The sequence below is a fragment of the Rhinoraja longicauda genome, chromosome 9 (assembly GCF_053455715.1).
Source record: "Rhinoraja longicauda isolate Sanriku21f chromosome 9, sRhiLon1.1, whole genome shotgun sequence".
Lineage (NCBI taxonomy): Eukaryota > Metazoa > Chordata > Chondrichthyes > Rajiformes > Arhynchobatidae > Rhinoraja > Rhinoraja longicauda.
In genome coordinates this window covers 4,407,014-4,429,699 of record NC_135961.1, presented here as the reverse complement: position 1 = coordinate 4,429,699, position 22,686 = coordinate 4,407,014, and the positions used below count along the sequence as shown (strand labels likewise).

Genomic DNA, 22,686 nt, shown 5'->3' with positions numbered 1-22,686 from the left:
GTCAACCCCAACAGCTGCTGACGACCTTCTACTGCTGCACCATAGAGAGCATCCTAACACATGGCATCCCTGTGTGGTATCTCAGCTGCACGGAGGCAGAGAGGAAAGCTCTTCAGCGGGTATTCCATAGAGCTCAGAGGACCATCGGAACACAGCTACCAGCCTTGGAGGGCATCTACAACACACGATGCCTCAGAAAAGCCACCAGCATCCACAAAGACTCTTCACACCCCTGCAACAGTCTGTTCGAACTTCTACCATCGGGCAGACGATACAAGGCCTTCTACGCCCGCACCTCCAGACTCAGGAACAGCTTCATCCCCAGGGCCATAGCTGCTATGAACCGGTCCTGCTGAGCCGGATGGTCACATCGCACAGTGAACCGGCACAGACCTACTTGCACTTTATTCTGTTTTAAAACTGTTCCAATTTGTTTCATTGGGTTGTTTAAATTAATACTGACTAGCTAATTAATTTATTGCATCGTATGGGAGGCGCATTCCCAATCTCGTTGTACCCCCGTACAATGACAATAAAGATAGATTGTATTGTATTGTATTTCCTGGTGGGAAAATTTCACTTTGGCTTCTCTGTTTAAAAGGTTTTGCTGTGGCTGGACAGATTGATGGAAAACAGCAGCACAATTCTCTGTTTGTGAGTGACGTGCTTCCTGGCGGTCTGGCTGACAAACAAGGTACTTTTATCTCTACAAAGGCGATAAATGTTGTGTTTGGCACTGGAATATGATATCGTCGTATTTCGCTTGGGCAGCTTACACCCCAGCGGTATGAACATTGACCTCCAACTTCAAGTAACCCGTGCTTTCCCTCTCTCTCTCTCCATCCCTCCCCTTCCCAGTTCTCCGACCAGTCTGACTGTCCCTGATTGACCTTTTATCTCTGTTTGCTTCGCCACCTTCCCCTAGCTAACAATGATCTATTCTACATTTTCCCAGACCGCCACCCCCTTTGATGTCTCGTTCTCACAATTTACACTTCCTTATCTCTGTATCTCCCCCTGCCCCGACTCTCAGTCTGAAGAAGGGTGTCGACCCAATACGTCACCCATTCCTTCTCTCCAGAGATGCTGCCTGACCCGCTGAGTTGCTCCAGCATTTTGTGTCTACCTTCGATCTAAACCAGCATCTGCAGTTTTTTTTCCTACTGATTACGGGTGCTGTCTGTACGGAGTTTGTACGTTCTCCCCGTGACCTGCGTGGGTTTTCTCCGAGATCTTCGGTCTCCTCCCACACTCCAAAGACGCACAGGTTTGTAGGTTAATTGGCTTGGTATAAATGTAAATTGTCCCTAGTGTGTGTAGAGTAGTGTTAATGTGCAGGGATCATGAACAGAAAGGCCTGTTTCCGCGCTGTATCTCTAAACTAAACCCTAAGCTAAACTAAAAACAATATGCCACATGAACTATTTTACTAAACAACAGCATAAATTGACATACACCTCAAGTTGTATGCTCTAAAAATAAAGCTGTTATTTTTTCTTTTACATATGAATAAAAGAAAATGACTTAGAAATGAGTCGAACATGTTGAAACAAATAATGTATGGTAGCTTGGTTAACATGCTTGGCTAGCATCCAGTTTTGTTTAGTTTAGAGATACAGCGTGGAAACAGGCCCTTCGGCCCACCGGGTCCGCGCCGCCCAGCGATCCCCGCACATTAACACTATCCTATACCCACTAGGGACATTTTTTACATTTACCAAGCCAATTAACCTACAAACCTGTACGTCTTTGGAGTGTGGGAGGAAACCGAAGATCTCGGAGAAAACCCACGCAGGTCACGGGGAGAACGTACAAACTGCGTACAGACGGCGCCCGTAGTTGGGATGGAACCCGAGTCTCCGGCGCTGCATTCGCTGTAAGGCGGCAACTCTAGCGCTGCGCCCTAGTCAAGGTCAAAGTGATCATTTGGGCAACTTCCTGAACATTCACGACGTGTTCTTCTTTCCCTTAGGTGCCAGGGTTGGAGATGAGATCTTAATCATAAATGGAGCAGTGGTTGCAAATCTCCACCATAGATGTATCGAATCGCTGTTTGCAGAAAATCACCTAATACTTACCATCAGGCGGTTTTCCACAGACTGGACCCAAACTGGAACAGGCAGCAATGACGCATTGAGCCAGATAACAATTCCTCCTGCCCAATCCAAACTGCTGGAGGAGTTTGTTGATAACCACCTCCTTCCTGTCGCTTCTGGTGAGTGTCTTGCTTTCTTTTTAACTTGCAAAGGCAATCATTGTAAGCTGAGTTGCGCTTTAAAAGAGCGATCATGCATGTTTAAAATATCAGTGATGTCTCGTACGTGGAGTGGTTCAGAGCTCGGCATTGAGGCCGCAGCCTTGGGAAGAATGATTTGCATCATGGGTACTTCAGGCCAACCCGAGGTTTGAGCAGCAGGTTTGTAGCAGGTAATATGTTGTCTTTCTTTCTTTGTACTAAAATGCTAATCATCTCTAACGTTCTGTTTTTCTGACAAAGAGAGTGTGTGGAGAAAATATTACATAGAAACATAGAAAATAGGTGCAGGAGTAGGCCATTCGGCCCTTCAAGCCTGCACCGATCATGGCTGATCATCCAACTCAGTATCCCGTACCTGCCTTCTCTCCATACCCCCTGATCCCTTTAGCCACAAGGGCCACATCTAACTCCCTCTTAAATATAGCCAATGAACTGGCCTCAACTACCTTCTGTGGCAGAGAATTCCACAGATTCACCACTCTCTGTGTGAAAAAAAACGTTCTCATCTCGGTCCTAAAAGACCTCCCCCTTACCCTTAAACTGTGACCCCTTGTTCTGGAGGTGTACTTTGGGGGAATGTTGCATGAATTATCCTGATAATCATTCAACATTTATTTGATTTCAGTATAGGTCCTTCTGCAGTTGTACAGGGCCCTGGTGAGACCACATCTGGAGTAGATTTTTGACTAATTTTTTTCGTCTCGATCCGAAACGTCACCTATTCCTTTTCTCCACAGATGCTGTCTGAACCGCTGAGTTACTCCAGCTTTTTGTGTCTGTCTTCAGTTTAAACCAGTATCTGCAGTTCCTTCCGACACATATAAATGGCTGCTTGTGTACTGGCCAATCTAGCATGAACGACTTAAGGATTAAAATGTGGAGCACGGAGACATGGAGGAGCATTTTTATTATTTAAAATTTAGGCGCCTGGGCCTCCAGACCTACACTGTCCGGGCCTACAGCGCCCCCTTGGGCCTAATAGGGGACTAGGGCGGTCCCGTACAGGCCAAACCAATTTAGCCCAAAATACGGGATGTCCCGGCTAATAAGGGACAGTTGGCAACCCCAGTCTGGATTGAACCTGGGTCTCTGGCGCTGTAAGGCAGCAACTCTACCGCTGCACCACCGTGCCATCTATAATGCATGACGTTGAATTTTAACTGTTATACAATCCCAACTGCTTGGAATAGTCGTGTATTAATGCAACTTTTCAGCTTTTCTCACTGTTTTGAACACAGTGGGCGCTGCTGTAGTTTTACTAAGTCCAAGCAGTAAACATTTGCGTAACTAATTGAAATATCCCATGCTATTTGCAGTAGACAATAGACAATAGGTGCAGGAGGAGGCCATTCGGCCCTTCGAGCCAGCACCGCCATTCAATGTGATCATGGCTGATCATTCTCAATCTTTTGTTTAATGAAAGATTGCACAGAGCTTATGAAATTCCCTCCTCCAATTTCCTCCTCCACATTCAATGTTTCATCTCCTGACCGATATTTTCTTATTTAGCTTTAAATCTTTATTGCAGTGACGTCTCTTTAGTCCAATTGGTTTGATAGCATAATTTGAATTGAGAGAGGTATCATAGCTGTGCATCGAGTGAGCAGTTAAACTAAACTTAGATCTGTGGGAGATTTTACTTGGAAAATATTTGACTCTTGCATACATTTCAGATTTCGCCTGTGTGCCGGAGATTCCTGCTCTAACAAGAAGTGTCACAACAGACTGCATCGAGTCACACAATCAGGCTGAAAACACAGAAGAACTTTTACAGGTAAATGACGAAATTAAGCAAATGTTACAGATGCTGCTGACTAGCCCAGAGGCTCGAGTTAGAATGATTGCCCTTTAATGATGGAACCTTTTGACCAGTGTGTGCTGTTTGCTGTGCGCAGTGTAGAGGGGATGGGTGGAACTAATCAACTATGGTGGCAACTTCCTCTTTGAAGCAAAATAAATATCACCCCCTGGAGAAAAGTGTTGGGGGGGGGGTTTCAGCTGCTGACATCCTGGCTGGATTTCTCTGGAAACAGCTTCATTTAGGTTTCAAAATATTTTTCAACAAGCCAACATCGGTCATGAGGAATGGCATCGTTTTGTTTTAGAGATACAGCGTGGAAACAGGCCCTTTCGGCCCACTGGGTCCGCGCCGCCCAGCGATCCCCGCACACCAACACCATCCTACACCCACTAGGGACAATTTTTACATTTACCAAGCCAATTGACCTACAAACCTGTACGTCTTTGGAGTGTGGGAGGAAACCGAAGATCTGGGAGAAAACCCACGCAGGTCACGGGGAGAACGTACAAACTCCGTACAGACAGCACCCGTAGTCGGGATTGAACCCGGGTCTCTGGCGCTGCATTCGCTGTGAGGCAGCAACTCTACTGCTGCGCCACCGTGCCGCCCAATCTGAAAAGTAACTGGTGGATGTAGAGAGTGCTAGAGAGCATATGAAGAAAGACTGGTTAGACTCGGCTTGTACTCGCTGGAGTTTAGAAGATTGAGGGGGGATCTTATAGAAACTTACAAAATTCTTAAGGGGTTGGACAGGCTAGATGCAGGAAGATTGTTCCCGATGTTGGGGAAGTCCAGAACAAGGGGTCACAGTTTAAGGATAAGGGGGAAGTCTTTTAGGACCGAGATGAGAACGTTTTTTTTCACACTGAGAGTGGTGAATCTGTAGAATTCTCTGCCACAGAAGGTAGCTGAGGCCAGTTCATTGGCTATATTTAAGAGGGAGTTAGATGTGGCCCTTGTGGCTAAAGGGATCAGGGGGTATGGAGAGAAGGCAGGTACGGGATACTGAGTTGGATGATCAGCCATGATCATATTGAGTGGTGGTGCAGGCTCGAAGGGCCGAATGGCCTACTCCTGCACCTAGTTTCTATGTTTCTATGTTTTCCCTCAGTGAACACCTAACAATGGCCTGTTTCCTTTATTGGTTACTTTTCTTGCACATCTTTCATTCATTTGTTCTATATCTCTCTACATCACCGTCTATAATCTCTCATTTCCCTTCCCCCCGACTCTCAGTCTGAAGAACGGCCTAGACCCGAAACGCCACCCATTCCTTCTCTCCAGAGAAGCTGCCTGTCCCGCTGAGTTACTCCAGCGTTTTGTGTCTATCTCCGGTTTAAACCAGCGTCTGCAGTTCCTTCCGACACATTGTCCAGATTGTTCTGGGAACCATACGAACAGAAAGTTTGCTTTAATAGATTTTACGCGAAGTTTGTTTGGTGTTTCTGTGTATCTACCCACTGCTGCTTTGCTCATGAGTTTGCACTAGTACGATTTTCGTTTTAATGCACGACCTTGATGAATCTGCATCTATCACTGATCCATAGGAAAAAGTTATATTCCACGTTGAAATTTGCAGATAGTGAAGGTGGTTGTGAAAGATTGCAGCAGGATCTGGATCGATTGGCCAGGTGGGCGGAGGAATGGTTGATGGGAATTTAATGCATAGAAGTGTGAGGTGTTGCATTTTGGGACGTCGAACAAGGGCAGGACCTACACAGTGAATGGTAGGCCTCTGGGGAATGTTGTAGAGCAGAGGGATCTAGGAGTGCAGGTACATGGTTCCTTGAAGGTCGAGTCGCAGGTGGATAAGGTGGACAAAAAGGCTTTTGGCACATTACCCTTCGTCAGTCAGAGTATTGAGTATAGAAGTTGTGATGTCATGTTGCAGTTGTATAAGACGTTGGTAAGACCGCATTTAGAGTGTTGTGTTCAGTTCTGGGCACCATGTTATGGGAAAGATGTTGTCAAGCTGGAAAGGTACAGAGAAGATTTACAAGGATATTGTCAGGACTAGAGGGTGTGAGCTATAGGGAGAGGTTGAGTAGGCTGGGTCTCTATTCCTTGGAGTGCAGGAGGATGAGGGGTGATCTTATAGAGGCGTATAAAAACATGAGGAATAGATCGAGTAGATGCACAGAGTCTCTTGCCCAGAGTAGGTGAATCGAGGACCAGAGGACATACGTTCAAGGTGAAGGGGAAAAGATTTAATAGAAATCTGAGGGGTAACCTTTTCACACAGAGGGTGGTGGGTGTATGGAACAAGCTATCAGAGGAGGTAGTTGAGGCTGGGACTATCCCATCGTTTAAGAAACAGTTGGACAGGTACATGGATAGGACAGGTTTGGAGGGATATGGACCAAACGCGGGCAAGTGGGACAAGTGTAGCTGGGACATGTTGGCCGGTGTGGGCAAGTTGGGCCGAAGGGCCTGTTTCCACACTGTATCACTCTCTCTACGACTATAAAAACTGGCTCTTCATGAAACTCCTCTAAATATCCGTACTTTCCAAAGGCGGACTGCATCTCTGACTGAAAGTGTTCCATAAACGTAAAGGCTCACGTTCATGGGCCTCCAACCACAAACATCTGGAGCACTCAAGCCCTGGGGAGATCCAGGATCTGAAACTGAGGATATGTTCAGTGCGTGCAGTTGGCGTGGGCAAGGGTAGAGTTTGGGGGAGAGCATTGGGCGGTCACAGTGGTGCAGCGGTAGAGTTGCTGCCTTACAGCGAACGCAGCGCCAGAGACCCGGGTTCCATCCCGACTACGGGTGCTGTCTGTACGCAGTTTGTACGTTCTCCCTGAGACCTGCGTGGGGTTTTCTCCCAGATCTTCGGTTTCCTCCCACACTCCAAAGACGTACAGGTTTGTAGGTTAATTGGCTCGGTAAATGTAAAAATTGTCCCTAGTGGGTATAGGATGGTGTAAATGTGCGGGGATCGCTGGGCGGCGCGGACACGGTGGGCCGAAGGGCCTGTTTCTCTAAACTAAGCACTGATATTCAGAGACCCAATTGAGATCCGAGGTACGGGAATGTTTTAGCTGGCTAGAGGTTGGTGCCTCAAGTGAGAGTGGCCGTGAGGACTGGTTTAGACCAAAGGTAGACACAAAACGCTGGAGTAACTCAGCGGGACAGGCAGAGAAGGAATGGGTGAGAAGGAAAGCTGTTTGCAACAGAGCAGTATTAAATTTATAGTGTGGTAGGGCATCTAACAACTACATTTGTTAGAATTATCCTTCGCACATTAAAGGGCCTGTCCCACTTAGGCGATTTTAAGGTGACTGCTGGTGACTAGGCTGTCGCTGACAGTTGGCCGGGGTGTCGCGCGCGGGCATGATCGTGAGGAGTCTTCAATGAATCGTAGTGGATCTCGGCGCGTCGCTGAGAAATTAACCGGATTGAAATTTCTCGGCGACAGCTGGCTTGTCGCCAGGTATCATATAACAACAACTACAGCATGGAAACAGGCCTGTCCGGCCCTACCAGTCCACGCCGACCATTCTCCCTGACCTAGTCTCATCTACCTGCACTCAGACCATAACCCTCCAATCCCCTCCTATCCATATACCTATCCAATTTACTCTTAAATAATAAAATCGAGCCAGCCTCCACCACTTCCACCGGAAGCCCATTCCATACAGCCACAACCCTCTGAGTAAAGAAGTTCCCCCTCATGTTACCCCTAAACCTTTGTCCCTCAATTCTGAAGCTATGTCCCCTTGTTGGAATCTTCCCCACTCTCAAAGGGAAAAGCCTACCCACGTCAACTCTGTCCGTCCCTCTCAAAATTTTTAAAACCTCTATCAAGTCCCCCCTCAACCTTCTACGCTCCAAAGAATAAAGACCCAACCTGTTCAACCTCTCTCTGTAGCCTACGTGCTGAAACCCAGGCAACATTCTAGTAAATCTCCTCTGTACCCTCTCCATTTTGTCGACATCCTTCCTATAATTTGGCGACCAGAACTGCACACCATACTCCAGATTCGGCCTCACCAATGCCCTGTACAATTTCAACATTACATCCCAACTTCTATACTCGATGCTCTGATTTATAAAGGCAAGCATACCAAACGCCTTCTTCACCACCCTATCCACATGAGATTCCACCTTCAGGGAACAATGCACAGTTATTCCCAGATCCCTCTGTTCCACTGCATTCCTCAATTCCCTACCATTTACCCTGTACGTCCTATTTTGATTTGTCCTACCAAAATGCAGCACCTCACACTTATCAGCATTAAATTCCATCTGCCATCTTTCAGCCCACCCTTCCAAAAGGCCCAAGTCTCTCTGTAGACTTTGAAAATCTACCTCACTATCAACTACTCCACCTATCTTAGTATCATCTGCATATTTACTAATCCAATTTGCCACACCATCATCCAGATCATTAATGTAAATGACAAACAACAGTGGACCCAACACAGATCCTTGGGGCACTCCACTAGACACTGGCCTCCAACCTGACATACAATTGTCAACCGTTACCCTCTGGTATCTCCCATTCAGCCATTGTTGAATCCATCTTGCAACCTCACTATTAATACCCAACGATTTAACCTTCTTAATCAACCTTCCATGTGGAACCTTGTCAAATGCCTTACTGAAGTCCATATAGACAACATCCACAGCCTTGCCCTTATCAATTTCCCTGGTAACCTCTTCAAAAAATTCAAGAAGATTAGTCAAACATGACCTTCCAGGCACAAATCCATGTTGACTGTTTCTAATCAGGCCTTGATTATCCAAATAATTATATATATTGTCCCTAAGTATCTTTTCCATTAATTTTCCCACCACAGACGTCAAACTAATAGGTCTATAATTGCTAGGTTTACTTTTAGAACCTTTTTTAAACAAAGGCACAACATGCGCAATGCGCCAATCTTCCGGCACCATCCCTGTTTCTAATGACGTTTGAAATATTTCCGTCATAGCCCCTGCTATTTCTGCACTAACTTCCCTCAATGTCCTAGGGAATATCCTATCAGGACCTGGAGACTTATCCACTTTTATATTCTTCAAAAGTGTCCGTACCTCCTCTTCTTTAATCCTCCTAATTTCCATCACTACTCTACTTGTTTCGCTTACCTCACATAATTCAATATCCTTCTCCTCGGTAAATACCGAAGAAAAGAAATTGTTTAATATCTCCCCCATTTCTTCCGGCTCAGCACATAGCTGTCCACTCTGACTCTCTAATGGACCAATTTTATCCCTCACTATCCTTTTGCTATTTTGCTATCGTTGCTTATTGCGGGCGCTGTCTGTCGCACGCTGTCCCCAGGTTTGCTAGGTTGTCTTAGATGCATTTAGAAGCACGTAATATTAAATTAAGTAAAGTAATTTGAAGATACCAGAAGATAGTTTTGTTTAACCCATTTATTTACCATCAGGACATTTGACAGGTAGATTGGAGGCGACTGTTTGACAGTCAGGTAAGCGTGGGAATTTCGTGATGTTTATGGCCATCAACGATTACTTTTAAAGTGGGCTCCCAACCCAGATATGCAACCCAGAAACCAGATATGCATCTCACGTACATTTTCAAAGAATGCCCACACTCCGCACAAAAATCCATTTAACCACGTTTAAAATTTAATTTATTAATACTGCTATTAGTGAACTGGAAGTCAATCCAGTTTATGCCTTGTTACCGTGAAGCTTGGTTTTCAAGTAACCCGTGCAAGATGTTATATTTCAAAACTCTCAAGTAATTACAGACTTGTCAGTGATTTCAGCGAAAATTAGGACGCCGGAGAAGCATTGATAAGCGTGGGAATTTTGCGATGTTTCCGAAGACGGTGTAATCTCTTAGCCAGGTGCTAGTTTCACAAAAAAAGAAACTTGTACCGACCTGACTAGGCATTGTTGTGGTCATTGTCGTAGGGTAAAAGAAAATTTTGGCGATCTGCTACGCCTTTGACAGTCGCCTAAAAAATCGCCTACCCTTAAAAATCGACAGACCCTTAGGTTTTTAAATAATTTGTCTTGTTGGAAATGCAAGGTGGTGGCATTTAGAAGTAATTACTGTGAAGTAATTAATGAAGAAGGGTCTCGACCTGATTCCTTCTCTCCAGAGACGCAGTGTTACTCCAGCACTTGGTGTCTATCAGGGAAATATAATGGTTCTGCAGTGACCAACAATGGTCACTCCTCAGAACAGTGTGTGGTGTCCTCGTACAGCAACGTTCCAGAGAGTAATGGTGTCAAACTGTTCCATGTCTGATGTGCAAATTTCAATGGGGTGGTGTCTCAACTCTGTACGGACAGCAACTGTAGTCAGGGTCAAACCCGGGTCTCCGGTGCTGTAAGGCAGTCTGTAGAAGGGTCTCGACCCGAAACGTCACCCATTCCTTCTCTCCAGAGATGCCGCCTGTCCCGCTGAGTTACTCCAACACTTTGCGTCTATCTTCGCTGTAAGGCAGTAGCTCTACCGCTGCATCACCACAAACCTTAATTACCATTTAATGAAGTGAATATTAATTGCAGTCATTCAATATTTAACTGCTGCAAATATTCAGGTTTGAAATGTTGTTGGAGATTATTTCATTTTCATTTTTGACACTATTCACTCTCAGTTTTTCCCTTGTTAATTGCTCTTAATTTGACATTAAATTACCCACTCTGGCTTGCATTTCCTTGTTCAGGATTAATTTCACGATCCTTCAATCCTTCAGTTAGTTAGGGAATTTGCATGGCTGTTTGCAATGATCCTTAAAGATCCCAGATGACAGCAGCCAGTTCCATCAGTGCACATCCAAAAGCATGCAGTGACAATTATCTTGAAGATTGAATAAGTAAAGGCAAGCCTAACCAATTGTCCAAGCCATTCACCAACACGATTACAGGAATTTTTGAATTATTAATATGCCGACAGAATATTATAGACAATAGACAATAGGTGCATGAGGAGGCCATTCGGCCCTTCGGGCCAGCACCGCCATTCAATGTGATCATGGCTGATCATTCTCAATCAGTACCCCGTTCCTGCCTTCTCCCCATACCCCCTGACTCCGCTATCCTTAAGAGCTCTATCTAGCTCTCTCTTGAATGCATTCAGGGAATTGGCCTCCACTGCCTTCTGAGGCAGAGAATTCCACAGATTCACAACTCTGACTGAAAAAGTTTTTCCTCATCTCAGTTCTAAATGGCCTACCCCTTATTCTTAAACTGTGGCCCTTTGTTCTGGACTCCCCCAACATTGGGAACATGTTTCCTGCCTCTAACGTGTCCAACCCCTTAATAATCTTATACGTTTCGATAAGATCTCCTCTCATCCTGCTAAATTCCAGTGTATACAAGCCTGGTCGCTTCTTAAATATTCTTAAGTTACTGAAGTTCTTAAGACCCGTGTTATTTAGTTTGAGAGGATAGGATACGATGTGATAGAACTTTATTTATCCCAGGAGGGAGATTGATCTGCCAACAGTAAAAAAAACATAAAATACATGAAACATGAAATCAAAGTGATGAGTGGAAAGGACTGGGGATGTGTAGAGATTGGGTAGGAGGGGGGGGGGGGGGGGTCAGTCTACCCCACGACAGAAGGGGGAGTTGTACAGTTTGATAGCCACAGGGAAGAAGGATCTCCTGTGGCGTTCTGTTCTGCATCTTGGTGGGACCAGTCTGTTGCTGAAGGTGCTCCTCAGATTGAACAATGAGCTGTATTGTCCAAGGTGCTCCACACACTAAATTTACATTAAAAGCTGTTTGCAACAGAGCAGTATTAAATTTGTAGTGTGGTAGGGCATCTAACAACTGCATTTGTTAGAATTATCCTTTGCACGTTTAGGTTTTTAATTGATTTGGGTTGTTGTTGAAAACGCAAGGTGGTGAAAGTCCTGTGAAGTCATTAATGAGATCCCAGTGTGCAAATCTTAACTGTGAGTGATGCATCTTGCTTGGCCTATTGTCAATTTTGACATTTCATCATGCATTTGCTTCTTACCCGAGGCTGCTGTACCATTTAGTGTAAGAAAATAACTGCAGATGCGGGTACAAATCAAAGGTGTTTATTCACAAAATGCTGGAGTAATTCACCAGGTCGGGCAGCATCTCAGGAGAGAAGGAAAGGGCGATGTTTCGGGTCGAGACCCTTCTTCAGACTTAAGAAGGGTCTCGACCCAAAATGTCGCCCATTCTTTCTCTCCTGAGATGCTGCCTGACCTGCTGAGTTACTCCAGCATGTTGTGAATAAATACCTGCAGTACCATTTAGTTTAGTTTAGAGATACAGCGCGGAAACAGGCCCTTCGGCCCACCGGGTCCGCGCCGCCCAGCGATCCCCGCACATTAACACTATCCTACACACACTAGGGACAATTTTTACATTTACCAAGCCAATTAACCTACAAACCTGCACGTCTTTGGAGTGTGGGAGGAAACCGCAGATCTCGGAGAAAGCCCAAGCAGGTCACGGGGAGAACGTACAAATTCCGTGCAGACAGCACCCGTAGTGAGGATGGAACCCGGGTCTCCGGCGCTGTAAGGCAGCAACTCTACCGCTGTGCCACCCTGCAATCATGGCTGATCTGCCCCAGATCTCACTTCCTCGCAACAAAAGCTTTGCTACACATGACACTAAACTAAACTGAAACCTTTGTTCCCATAATCCTCAATTCCCTGACCTCTCGAAAGTATATCTCCTTCTGTGCGTTCCAGCTAGGGGTGCCAACTATCTCACTCCCAAATACGGGACAAGGTGACGTCACCGCCCCGCGCCCCACGTGACCTCACCCAGCCGGCAGCCACGTGCTCACGTGCCACCAATGGCGGCCACCCGGGCCGGGAGGCGGGTTGCTAAGCAACCTCTGTTAGGCGGCGCCTGGGCCTACAGACTAAGCTGTCCGGACCTACACTGTCTGGGCCTACAGCGGCCCCCGGGCCTACACTGTCCGGGCCTACAGTGTTTGGGACTACAGTGCCCCCCCGGGCCTAATATGGGACAGGGCATTCCCTTATGGGACAAACCAATTTAGCCCAATATATGGGAGGTCCCGGCTAATATGGGACAGTTGGCAAACCTAGTTCCAGCTCTTGCAGCGGCCTTGATCTCTGTGTCATCTCTCCTTGCCAGAGAAGGATTCAAAAACAGTGTGTGAGAGTGTGGCATAGCACCTGGCACTGATGCACCAGGCAAAGACAATGCAGTAGGGGCCTTGTATTGCACAACCAACAATTTGCACAATATTGCAGTATTGGTCAGTCCTGGTGTATGACTGAAATACTCCTAGGTTGGTTGACCATAATATCCACTTTGTATCGTCTACAACTGCACTGAGATAAGTAATGTGGCAATATTTTTTTCCCCTGTTGCTTGTTGTTCTGCAAGAAACATCCAATTTAATTTAAATAAAATCTGCTATAGGGACAATTAGCACTTGTGTCAAGCCAAATAACCTCCAAACCAATACGTTTTTGGAGTGTGGGAGGAAACCGAAGATCTCGGAGAAAAGCCATGCAAGTCAATAGACAATAGGTGCAGGAGTAGGCCATTCGGCCCTTCGAGCCCTTCGAGCCAGCACCGCCATTCAATATGATCATGGCTGATCATTCTTAATCAGTACCCCGTTCCTGCCTTCTCCCCATACCCCCTGACTCCGCTATCCTTAAGAGCTCTATCCATCTCTCTCTTGAATGCATCCAGAGAATTGGCCTCCACTGCCTTCTGAGGCAGAGAATTCCACAGATTTACAACTCTCTGACTGAAAAGGTTTTTCCTCATCTCCGTTCTAAATGGCCTACCCCTTATTCTTAAACTGTGGCCCCTGGTTCTGGACTCCCCCAACATTGGGAACATGTTTCCTGCCTCTAACGTGTCCAACCCCTTAATAATCTTATACGTTTCGATAAGATCCCCTCTCATCCTTCTAAATTCCAGTGTATACAAGCCTAGCCGCTCCAGTCTTTCAACATACGACAGTCCCGCCATTCCGGGAATAATGTCACAGTAGGAGAACGTACAGGCAGCACCCGTAGTGAGGATCGAACCCGAGTCTCCGGCACTGTAAGGCAGCAACTCTACCGCTGCGCCACCGTGCCGCCCTATTTTGCTACGTAGTAGTTTCCTGAATTCATTGGAGGTGTGTGTTTTAATCACACCGTAAACCTGCTGCATCTCTTCAGAGAGTGGTGGCAGAGGCAGAATTACCGCTGTAATCGAGTTACCAAGGCCGTGAGCAGCAAATGGATATGCACAAATCTGTTCACGGATTTAAAACGTTGCCAACGGCTTTTGATTCCAGTCCTTCATCTCGGCTGGAGCCTGATGTTGCCTTGGTTGTGTGTGAAATCTATGCTGCATGCATGCCAGAGCTTCAATTTCTTTCATTAACTTTGGGACTATTTACGGGTCTTGGTGTCAAGTTACAGAGGCTGCTTTCATTCAGATAATTATTTGTCGAGGTTCAGGTTGATGGAGTGCAGGATGTTTTGCAGCTTTCATTAGGCTTCACTCAGGCAGCCTCTTTCATTACCGCGTGTTGTCTGCATGTTCAATAGACAATAGACAACAGGCGCAGGAGTAGGCCATTCGGCCCTTTGAGCCAGCAATAGGCAATACACAATAGACATTAGGTGCAGGAGGAGGCCATTCGGCCCTTTGAGCCAGCAATAGGCAATACACAATAGACATTAGGTGCAGGAGGAGGCCATTCGGCCCTTTGAGCCAGCACCGCCATTCAATGTGATCATGGCTGATCATTCTCAATCAGTACCCCGTTCCTGCCTTCTCCCCATACCCCCTGACTCCGCTATCCTTAAGAGCTCTATCTAGCTCTCTCTTGAATGCATTCAGAGAACTGGCCTCCACTGCCTTCTGAGGCAGAGAATTCCACAGATTCACAACTCTCTGACTGAAAAGGTTTTTCCTCATCTCCGTTCTAAATGGCCTGCCCCTTATTCTTAAACTGTGGCCCCTGGTTCTGGACTCCCCCAACATTGGGAACATGTTTCCTGCCTCTAACGTGTCCAACTCCTTAATAATCGTATACGTTTCGATTAAACTGTGCTTCTCTCACTGCTGGTTCACTTCACAGCTCGAGGAGGTGTGCTGGGCGCGTGACCTGCTTTATCTTGGTTATTCCTCTCCCCCCAACCCAGTGACTAGTTGCGATCCTGAGTTTAGATTAGTTTAGAGATACAGCGCGGACACAGGCCCTTCGGCCCACCGGGTCCGCGCCGACCAGCGATCCCCGCTCATTAACACTATCCTACACACACTAGGGACAATTTTTGCATTTGCCCAGCCAATTAACCTACAAACCTGCACGTCTTTGGAGTGTGGGAGGAAACTGAAGATCTCGGAGAAAACCCACGCAGGTCACGGGGAGAACGTACAAACTCCGTACAGGCGGCGCCCGTAGTCAGGATGGAACCCGGGTCTCCGGCGCTGCATTCGCTGTAAGGCAGCAACTCTACCGCCGCGCCACCGTGACCAGCAATCTTGGCCAGGGTCTGAAGAAGGGTCTCGACCCGAAACGTCACCCATTCCTCCTCTCCAGAGATGCTGCCTGACCCGCTGAGTTACTCCAGCATTTTGTGTCTGTCTTCAGCAATCTTTTCAACTACCTGCAAGATCGCTCCTTCCAGTCCTGCCTTTGCCAGCGTGCTCACTTTGATGGCAATGGTAGCTGGCAGTACCATTCCAAATCTCCAGGCTGCAAAGCATGGCCAGGAAAGAGAGGTTTGGTAATTCAGTATTTATTAAAAAACTGTGTGTGAAACACGTGGGGTTTTTTCCACGTATCCTGAAGTAACCCAATGGAGATGGTTTTCATTCAGACTGAAGCTCCATGTTAGTGTGCCAGGATGGAATTCTCCTTAGCATTCATTCTGTACAAGTGTGCTGCCATAGATTAGACCCAAGATGCTGGAATAACTCAGCCGGGACTGGCAGCAACTCTGGAGAGAAGGAATGGGTGACGTTACGGGTCGAGACCCTTCTTCAGACCATGCTTGGGCTGCCCAGGGATCATCGCATCTATGCCTGCATCTAGTAAGAAGAGACTTAATGTCAGGGGTAGGGTTGCCAACTGTTCCGTATTAGCCGGGACATCCCGCATATTGGGCTAAATTCGTTTGTTCCATACGGGGCCGCCCTTGTCCCCTATGAGGCCCAGGGGGCGCTGTAGGCCCGGATACTGCAAGCCCGGGGGCCGCTGTAGGCCCGGATTGTGTAGGCCCAGAGGCCCGGGTGCCACCTAAGCTAACTGCCTCCCGGCCCGGGCAGCCGCCATTGGCGGAGCAGAAGCACATGGCCGCTGGCTGGGTGAGGTCACGTGGGGCGCCACCTTTTGTCCCTTATTTGGGAGTGAGAAAGTTGGCAACCGTAGTCCGGGGACTCACCCTGGCTGGCAAAACAAAGCAGGAGGGAGCAGCAGCCCATTGTTCACTCCACAAGATGCCCTGACCTGGTGAGTCATCAACCTCTTGCAGGTTTTTTGGTCTGACTGTAAGAGTTAAAACGAGCTACTGCGTCACCTCATCATCGTCCACAGGGATTATCTGATTTTATTTCTTGAATGGCAGATGGCAGTATGAAAATAATCAACGAAAACTGGATAGGAACTGCAGATGCTGGTTTAAACCGTAGACACAAAAAGCTGGGGTAACTCAGCGGGTCGGACAGCATCTCCTGAGAAAAGCAACAGGTGATGTTTCTGGGTTGGTCTGAAGAAGGGTCACAGCCCGAAACGCCACCTATTCCTTTTCACCAGAAACGCTGTCTGACCCGCTGAGATATGGCGCAGCGGTAGAGTTGCTGCCTTACAGCGAATGCAGCGCCGGAGACTCAGGTTCGATCCCGACTACGGGCGCCGTCTGTACGGAGTTTGTACGCTCTCCCCGTGACCTGCGTGGGTTTTCTCCGAGATCTTCGGTTTCCTCCCACACTCCAAAGACGCACAGGTATGTAGGTTAATTGGCTGGGCAAAATGTAAAAAATTAAATTAAAAAAAATGAATTAAAAAAAAAATTGTCCCTAGTAGTTGTAGGATAGTGTTAGTGTGCGGGGATCGCTGGGCGGCGCGGACCCGGTGGGCCGAAGGGCCTGTTTCTGCGCTGTATCTCTAAATCTAAATACTCCAGCTTTTTGTGTCTATCTCTGAAAACTGGCTATACATCACTGAATTCTGTCTGAACAAGGGTCTCGACCCGAAACGTCACCCATTCCTTCTCTCCTGAGATGCTGCCTGACCTGCTGAGTTACTCCAGCATTTTGTGACTGAATTTTGTTGCTCGTCTGACAATAATATTATTACTGCCAGGAAACAGCAAGAATGACGTTTTATTGATGCGTCGTCTGTTAACAATTTCAGAAAATTGTGAACTTATTTACTATTAAACTGGGACACCTGATAGGGAGCAAGAGGGTGTCGTTTATAAAACTAAGGGGCTACTTGACCCTGTTGCTTTCAATATGAAAGATGCTTTCAACATTTGCGGGTGAATCAGCTGCTTTGATAATTAGGAAATAATGAAGGGAGTCAGGTTCCCAAAGTAAATGATGTAATGTAATAGTTAACACATTAATTAGAAGGGTCTGTTTCTTCATATAATGCTCAGTGATGCGAATAATGCGTTTAAGGTTTCAACTGGAAATTATCCATGATGCACAGTCACTTGCACAGAGTAGGGGAATCGAGGACCGGAGGACATAGTTTCAAGGTGAAGGGGAAAAGATTTAATAGGAATCTGAAGCGGTAACTTTTTTCACGCAAAGGGTGGTGGTTGTGATTCCACAGATTCACAACTCTCTGACTGAAAAGGTTTTTCCTCATCTCCGTTCTAAATGGCCTACCCCTTATTCTTAAACTGTGTGGCCCCTGGTTCTGGACTCCCCCAACATTGGGAACATGTTTCCTGCCTCTAACGTGTCCAACCCCTTAATAATCCTATACGTTTCGATAAGATCCCCTCTCATCCTTCTAAATTCCAGTGTATACAAGCCTAATCCGAGGGGTGACTTTTTCACACAAAGAGTGGCGGGTGTACGGAACGAGCTGCCGGAGGAGGTAGTTGAGGCCGGGACTATCCTAACGTTTATGAAACAGTTAGACAGGTACATGGATAGGACGTGTTTGGAGGGATAGGGACCAAACGCGGACAGGTGGGACTAGTGTAGCTGGGAGATGTTGCCTGGTGTCGGCAAGTTGGGACGAAGTTTCCACGCTGTGGTTACTCTCCTCAATCCCAATTGCTGCTTTTAAAAAAAACAGAAATTGTATTATGGATGTACCTTCCAGTATTGCGTAGTTTTATTTCTAACTTCTTTCAAAGTTGTGAAAAATAATTATATACTCATGGTTAATGTGTAGATGTACTGCCTGTTTTGAGACCAAGCTTTAATAAATACGGGAAGCTCTTAGTTTCAATCATTGTAGGAAGGAACTGCAGATGCTGGTTTAAACCGAAGAGAGACGCAAAAAGCTGGAGTAACTCAGCGGGACAGGCAGCATCTCTGGAGAAAAGGGAAAGAAAAAAGGAGGGACTTATTTCTTGTTACCCGTTACACTGACTCTCAGTCTGAAGAAGGGTCTTGACCCGAAACGTCACCTATTCCTTGTAGTCATAGAGTGATACAGTGTGGAAACAGGCCCTTTGGCCCAACTTGCCCACACCGGCCAACAATGTCCCAGCTACCCTAGTCCCACTTGCCTGCGCTTGGTCCATAATCCTCTAAACCTGTCCTATCCATGTACCTGTCCAGCTGTTTCTTAAACAATAGGATAGTCCCGGCCTCAACTACCTCCTCTGGCAGCTTGTTCCATGCACCCACCACCCTCTGTGTGAAAAAGTTACCCCTCGGATTCCTATTAAATCTTTTCCCCTTCACCTTGAACCGATGTCCTCAGGTCCTCGATTCCCCTACTCTGGGTAAAAGACTCTGTGCATCTACCTGACCTGTTTCTCTCATGATTTTGTACACCTCCATAAGATTTCCCCTCATCCTCCTGTGAAATAGAGACCCAGCCTACTCAACCTCTCCCTATAGCTCACACCCTCTAGCCCTGGCAACATCCTCGTAAATCCTCTCTGAGCCCTTTCAAGCTTTTCTCCGGAGATGCTGTCTGACCCGCTGATATACTCCAGCTTTTTGTGTCTGTCTTTAGTTTCAATCGTTGTAGACCTGGGAGTGAGCTGGTTTTCAACTATATTGGCGGTCAGGGTGTGGAAACTGGCTTTGAGGGCCATCTTCACAGGGGAGAGGTGCTTGTGAATGTTTGGTATCCACTGATTCCTGCTGGCAGCAGTAAGTGAAGAAGCTATCAACTTGCGACCGATGATGATTGCACAAGTGTAGTCAAATGCTGGGGGGTGGGGGGGGGGGGGGGGGTTTGGTGGATGGAGGCCAATGCCGAGATCTTGACCACCTCGACAACTTCTCTTTTGATTTTTTTTTCCCACCTCTTGCAGATCAAAGCCCCCAGCTCTGTTTGCCTGTTTTGTTGACTGCATGGAACAGTTCTTGGTCCAAGCCTTTCCTGGCAAACAGCCCCTGCTCTTTTCTCGACTACATTAATTTGGCCTCGTATACTCGCGCAGAAATTGTCAAGTTCACTTTTTGCCACCAACTTCCATCCTGTCTTATTTCCCCTGGACTCTCTCTGACGCTTAAATTCATCAGCGCGAATGCAGCGCCGGAGACTCAGGTTCGATCCTGACTACGGGCGCCGTCTGTACGGAGTTTGTACGTTCTCCCCGTGACCCGCGTGGGTTTTCTCCGAGATCTTCGGTTTCCTCCCACACTCCAAAGACGTACAGGTTTGTAGGTTAATTGGCTGGGCAAATGTAAAAATTGTCCCTAGGGTGTGTAGGATAGTGTTAATGTGCGGGGATCGCTGAGCGGCACGGACTCGGTGGGCCGAAGGGCCTGTTTCCGCGCTGTATCTCTCTAAATCTAAATCAGTGATTTGAGCAGAATATGACCATTCGGCCTATCAAGTCTACAATCATTGCTGATCAATCTCTCCATCCCAACCCCATTCTCCCCATAACCCTTGACACCCGTACTAATCAAGAATCTATCTATCTCCGCCTTAAAATTATCCATTGACTTGGCCTCCTCAGCCTTCTGTGGCAAAGAATTCCACAGATTCACCACCCTCTGACTAAAGAAATTCCGCTTCATCTCCTTCGTAAAGGAACGTTCTTTAATTCCGAGGCTACGACCTCTGGTCCTAGACTCTCCCACTAGTGGAAACATCCTCTCCACATCCACTCTATCCAAGCCTTTCACTATTCGGTAAGTTTCAATGAGGTCCCCCCTTATTCTTCTAAACTCCAGCGAGTACAGGCCCAGTGCTGTCAAACGCTCATCATAGGTTAACCCACTCATTCCTGGGATCATTCTTGTAAACCTCCTCTGGACCCTCTCCAGAGCCAGCACATCCTTCCTCAGATATGGGGCCCAAAATTGCTCACAATATTCCAAATGTGGCCCGATCATCACCTTATAGAGCCTCAACATTACATCCCTGTTTTTGTACACAAGCCCTCTTGAAATAAATACTAGCATTGCATTTGCCTTCCTTACTACCGATTCGACTTACAGATTAACTCTTTGGGAATCCTGCACCAGCATTCCTAAGTTCCTTTGAACCTCCGATTTCTGGATTCTCTCCCCATTTAGAAAATAGTCTAGGCCTTTATTCCTACGACCAAAATGCATGACTCCACACTTTGCTACACTATATTCCATCTGCCACTTCTCTGCCCACTCTCCCAACCTGTCCAAGTCCTTCTGCAGAGTCCCTGCTATCTCTCCACTACCTGCCCCTCCACCTATTTTCGTATCATCCACAAACTTGGCCACAAAGCCTTCAATCCCCTCGACCAAATCGTTAATATACAACGTGAAGAGTAGCACTGCGGAACTCCGCTGGTCACTGGCAGCCAAGCAGAAACACCCCCCTTTATTGCCACTCTTTGCCTTCTGTCATCCATCCAACCCGTTATCCATGCCAGTATCTGCCCTTTGATACTGTGGGCTCTCATCTTCCTGAGCAGCCTCACGTGTGGCACCTTATCAAAGGCTTTCTGAAAATCTAGGTATACAACATCCACTGGCTCTCCTTTGTCTGTCCTGCTATTTATAGACAATAGACAATAGGTGCAGGAGGAGGCCATTCGGCCCTTCGAGCCAGCACCGCCATTCAATGTGATCATGGCTGATCATTCTCAATCAGTACCCCGTTCCTGCCTTCTCCCCATACCCCCTGACTCCGCTATCCTTAAGAGCTCTATCTAGCTCTCTCTTGAATGCATTCAGAGAATTGGTCTCCACTGTCTTCTGAGGCAGAGAATTCCACAGATTCACAACTCTCTGACTGAAAAAGTTTTTCCTCATCTCAGTTCTAAATGGCCTACCCCTTATTCTTAAACTGTGGCCCCCTGTTCTGGACTCCCCCAACATTGGGAACATGTTTCCTGCCTCTAACGTGTCCAACCCCTTAATAATCTTATACGTTTCGATAAGATCCCCTCTCATCCTTCTAAATTCCAAGCCTAGTCGCTCTAGTCTTTCAACATATGACAGTCCCGCCATTCCGGGAATTAACCTAGTAAACCTACGCTGCACGCCCTCAATAGCAAGAATATCCTTCCTCAAATTTGGGGAGCAAAACTGCACACAGTACTCCAGGTGCGGACTCACTAGGGCCCTGTACAACTGCAGAAGGACCTCTTTGCTCCTATACTCAACTCCTCTTGTTATGAAGGCCAACATTCCATTGGCTTTCTTCACTGCCTGCTGTACCTGCATGCTTCCTTTCAATGACTGATGCACTAGGACACCCAGATCTCGTTGTACGTCCCCTTTTCCTAACTTGACACTCTTTATATTCCTCAAAGGTTCGGTCTGATTCCATCCTCTTAAACCTTTTGCCTTTTGACCAAATTTACAACCTCTTTCGTATTTCATCTTTTCTCCCCGTATTGTATTGCCTTTTTAGTTACCAACTTTTGAGTTGGTCTTTAAAAGCTTCCCAATCCTCTGGCTTCCCTTTCAAGTCATGATCTTAGCCAAGAGGTCCAGGGCAGTTGATCACATTGAATGGTGGTGCTGGCTCGAAGGGCCGAATGGCCTCCTCCTGCACCTATTGTGTATTGTCTATTGTCTACACAAATTCAGGAAATGTTAGCTTATACCCGTAAACCTCTGAAAAAAATCTATAGTCATTCGACTTACAGATTAACTCTGGGAATCCTGCACCAGCATTCCCAAGTTCCTTTGCACCTCCGATTTCTGGATTCTCTCCCCATTTAGAAAATAGTCTAGGCCTTTATTCCTACGACCAAAATGCATGACTCCACACTTTGCTACACTATATTCCATCTGCCACTTCTCTGCTCACTCTCCCAACCTGTCCAAGTCCTTCTGCAGAGTCCCTGCTATCTCTCCACTACCTGCCCCTCCACCTATTTTCGTATCATCCACAAACTTGGCCACAAAGCCTTCAATCCCCTCGACCAAATCGTTAATATACAAAGTGAAGAGTAGCACTGCGGAACTCCGCTGGTCATTAACCTAGTAAACCTACTAGGTTAATTACCAACTCCAACCAAATTGAGGGATTACTTTTAGATACGTGACTGTTCCTTTATGATTTCTCCAATCAATAATA

The 22,686-nt window shown here is 46.7% G+C and overlaps 1 protein-coding gene across 1 annotated transcript in view; it reads left to right on the top strand.

The window, feature by feature from the left end:
- Positions 1-22,686, top strand: part of LOC144596888 (rho guanine nucleotide exchange factor TIAM2-like) — a 95,036-nt gene that overhangs the window by 39,833 nt on the left and 32,517 nt on the right. Inside the window, exons 10-12 of the mRNA XM_078405754.1 lie at positions 602-694; positions 1,973-2,215; positions 3,931-4,031. Of these exons, the coding sequence (XP_078261880.1) occupies positions 602-694; positions 1,973-2,215; positions 3,931-4,031 (437 nt within the window). The remainder of the gene's footprint in view (positions 1-601; positions 695-1,972; positions 2,216-3,930; positions 4,032-22,686) is intronic.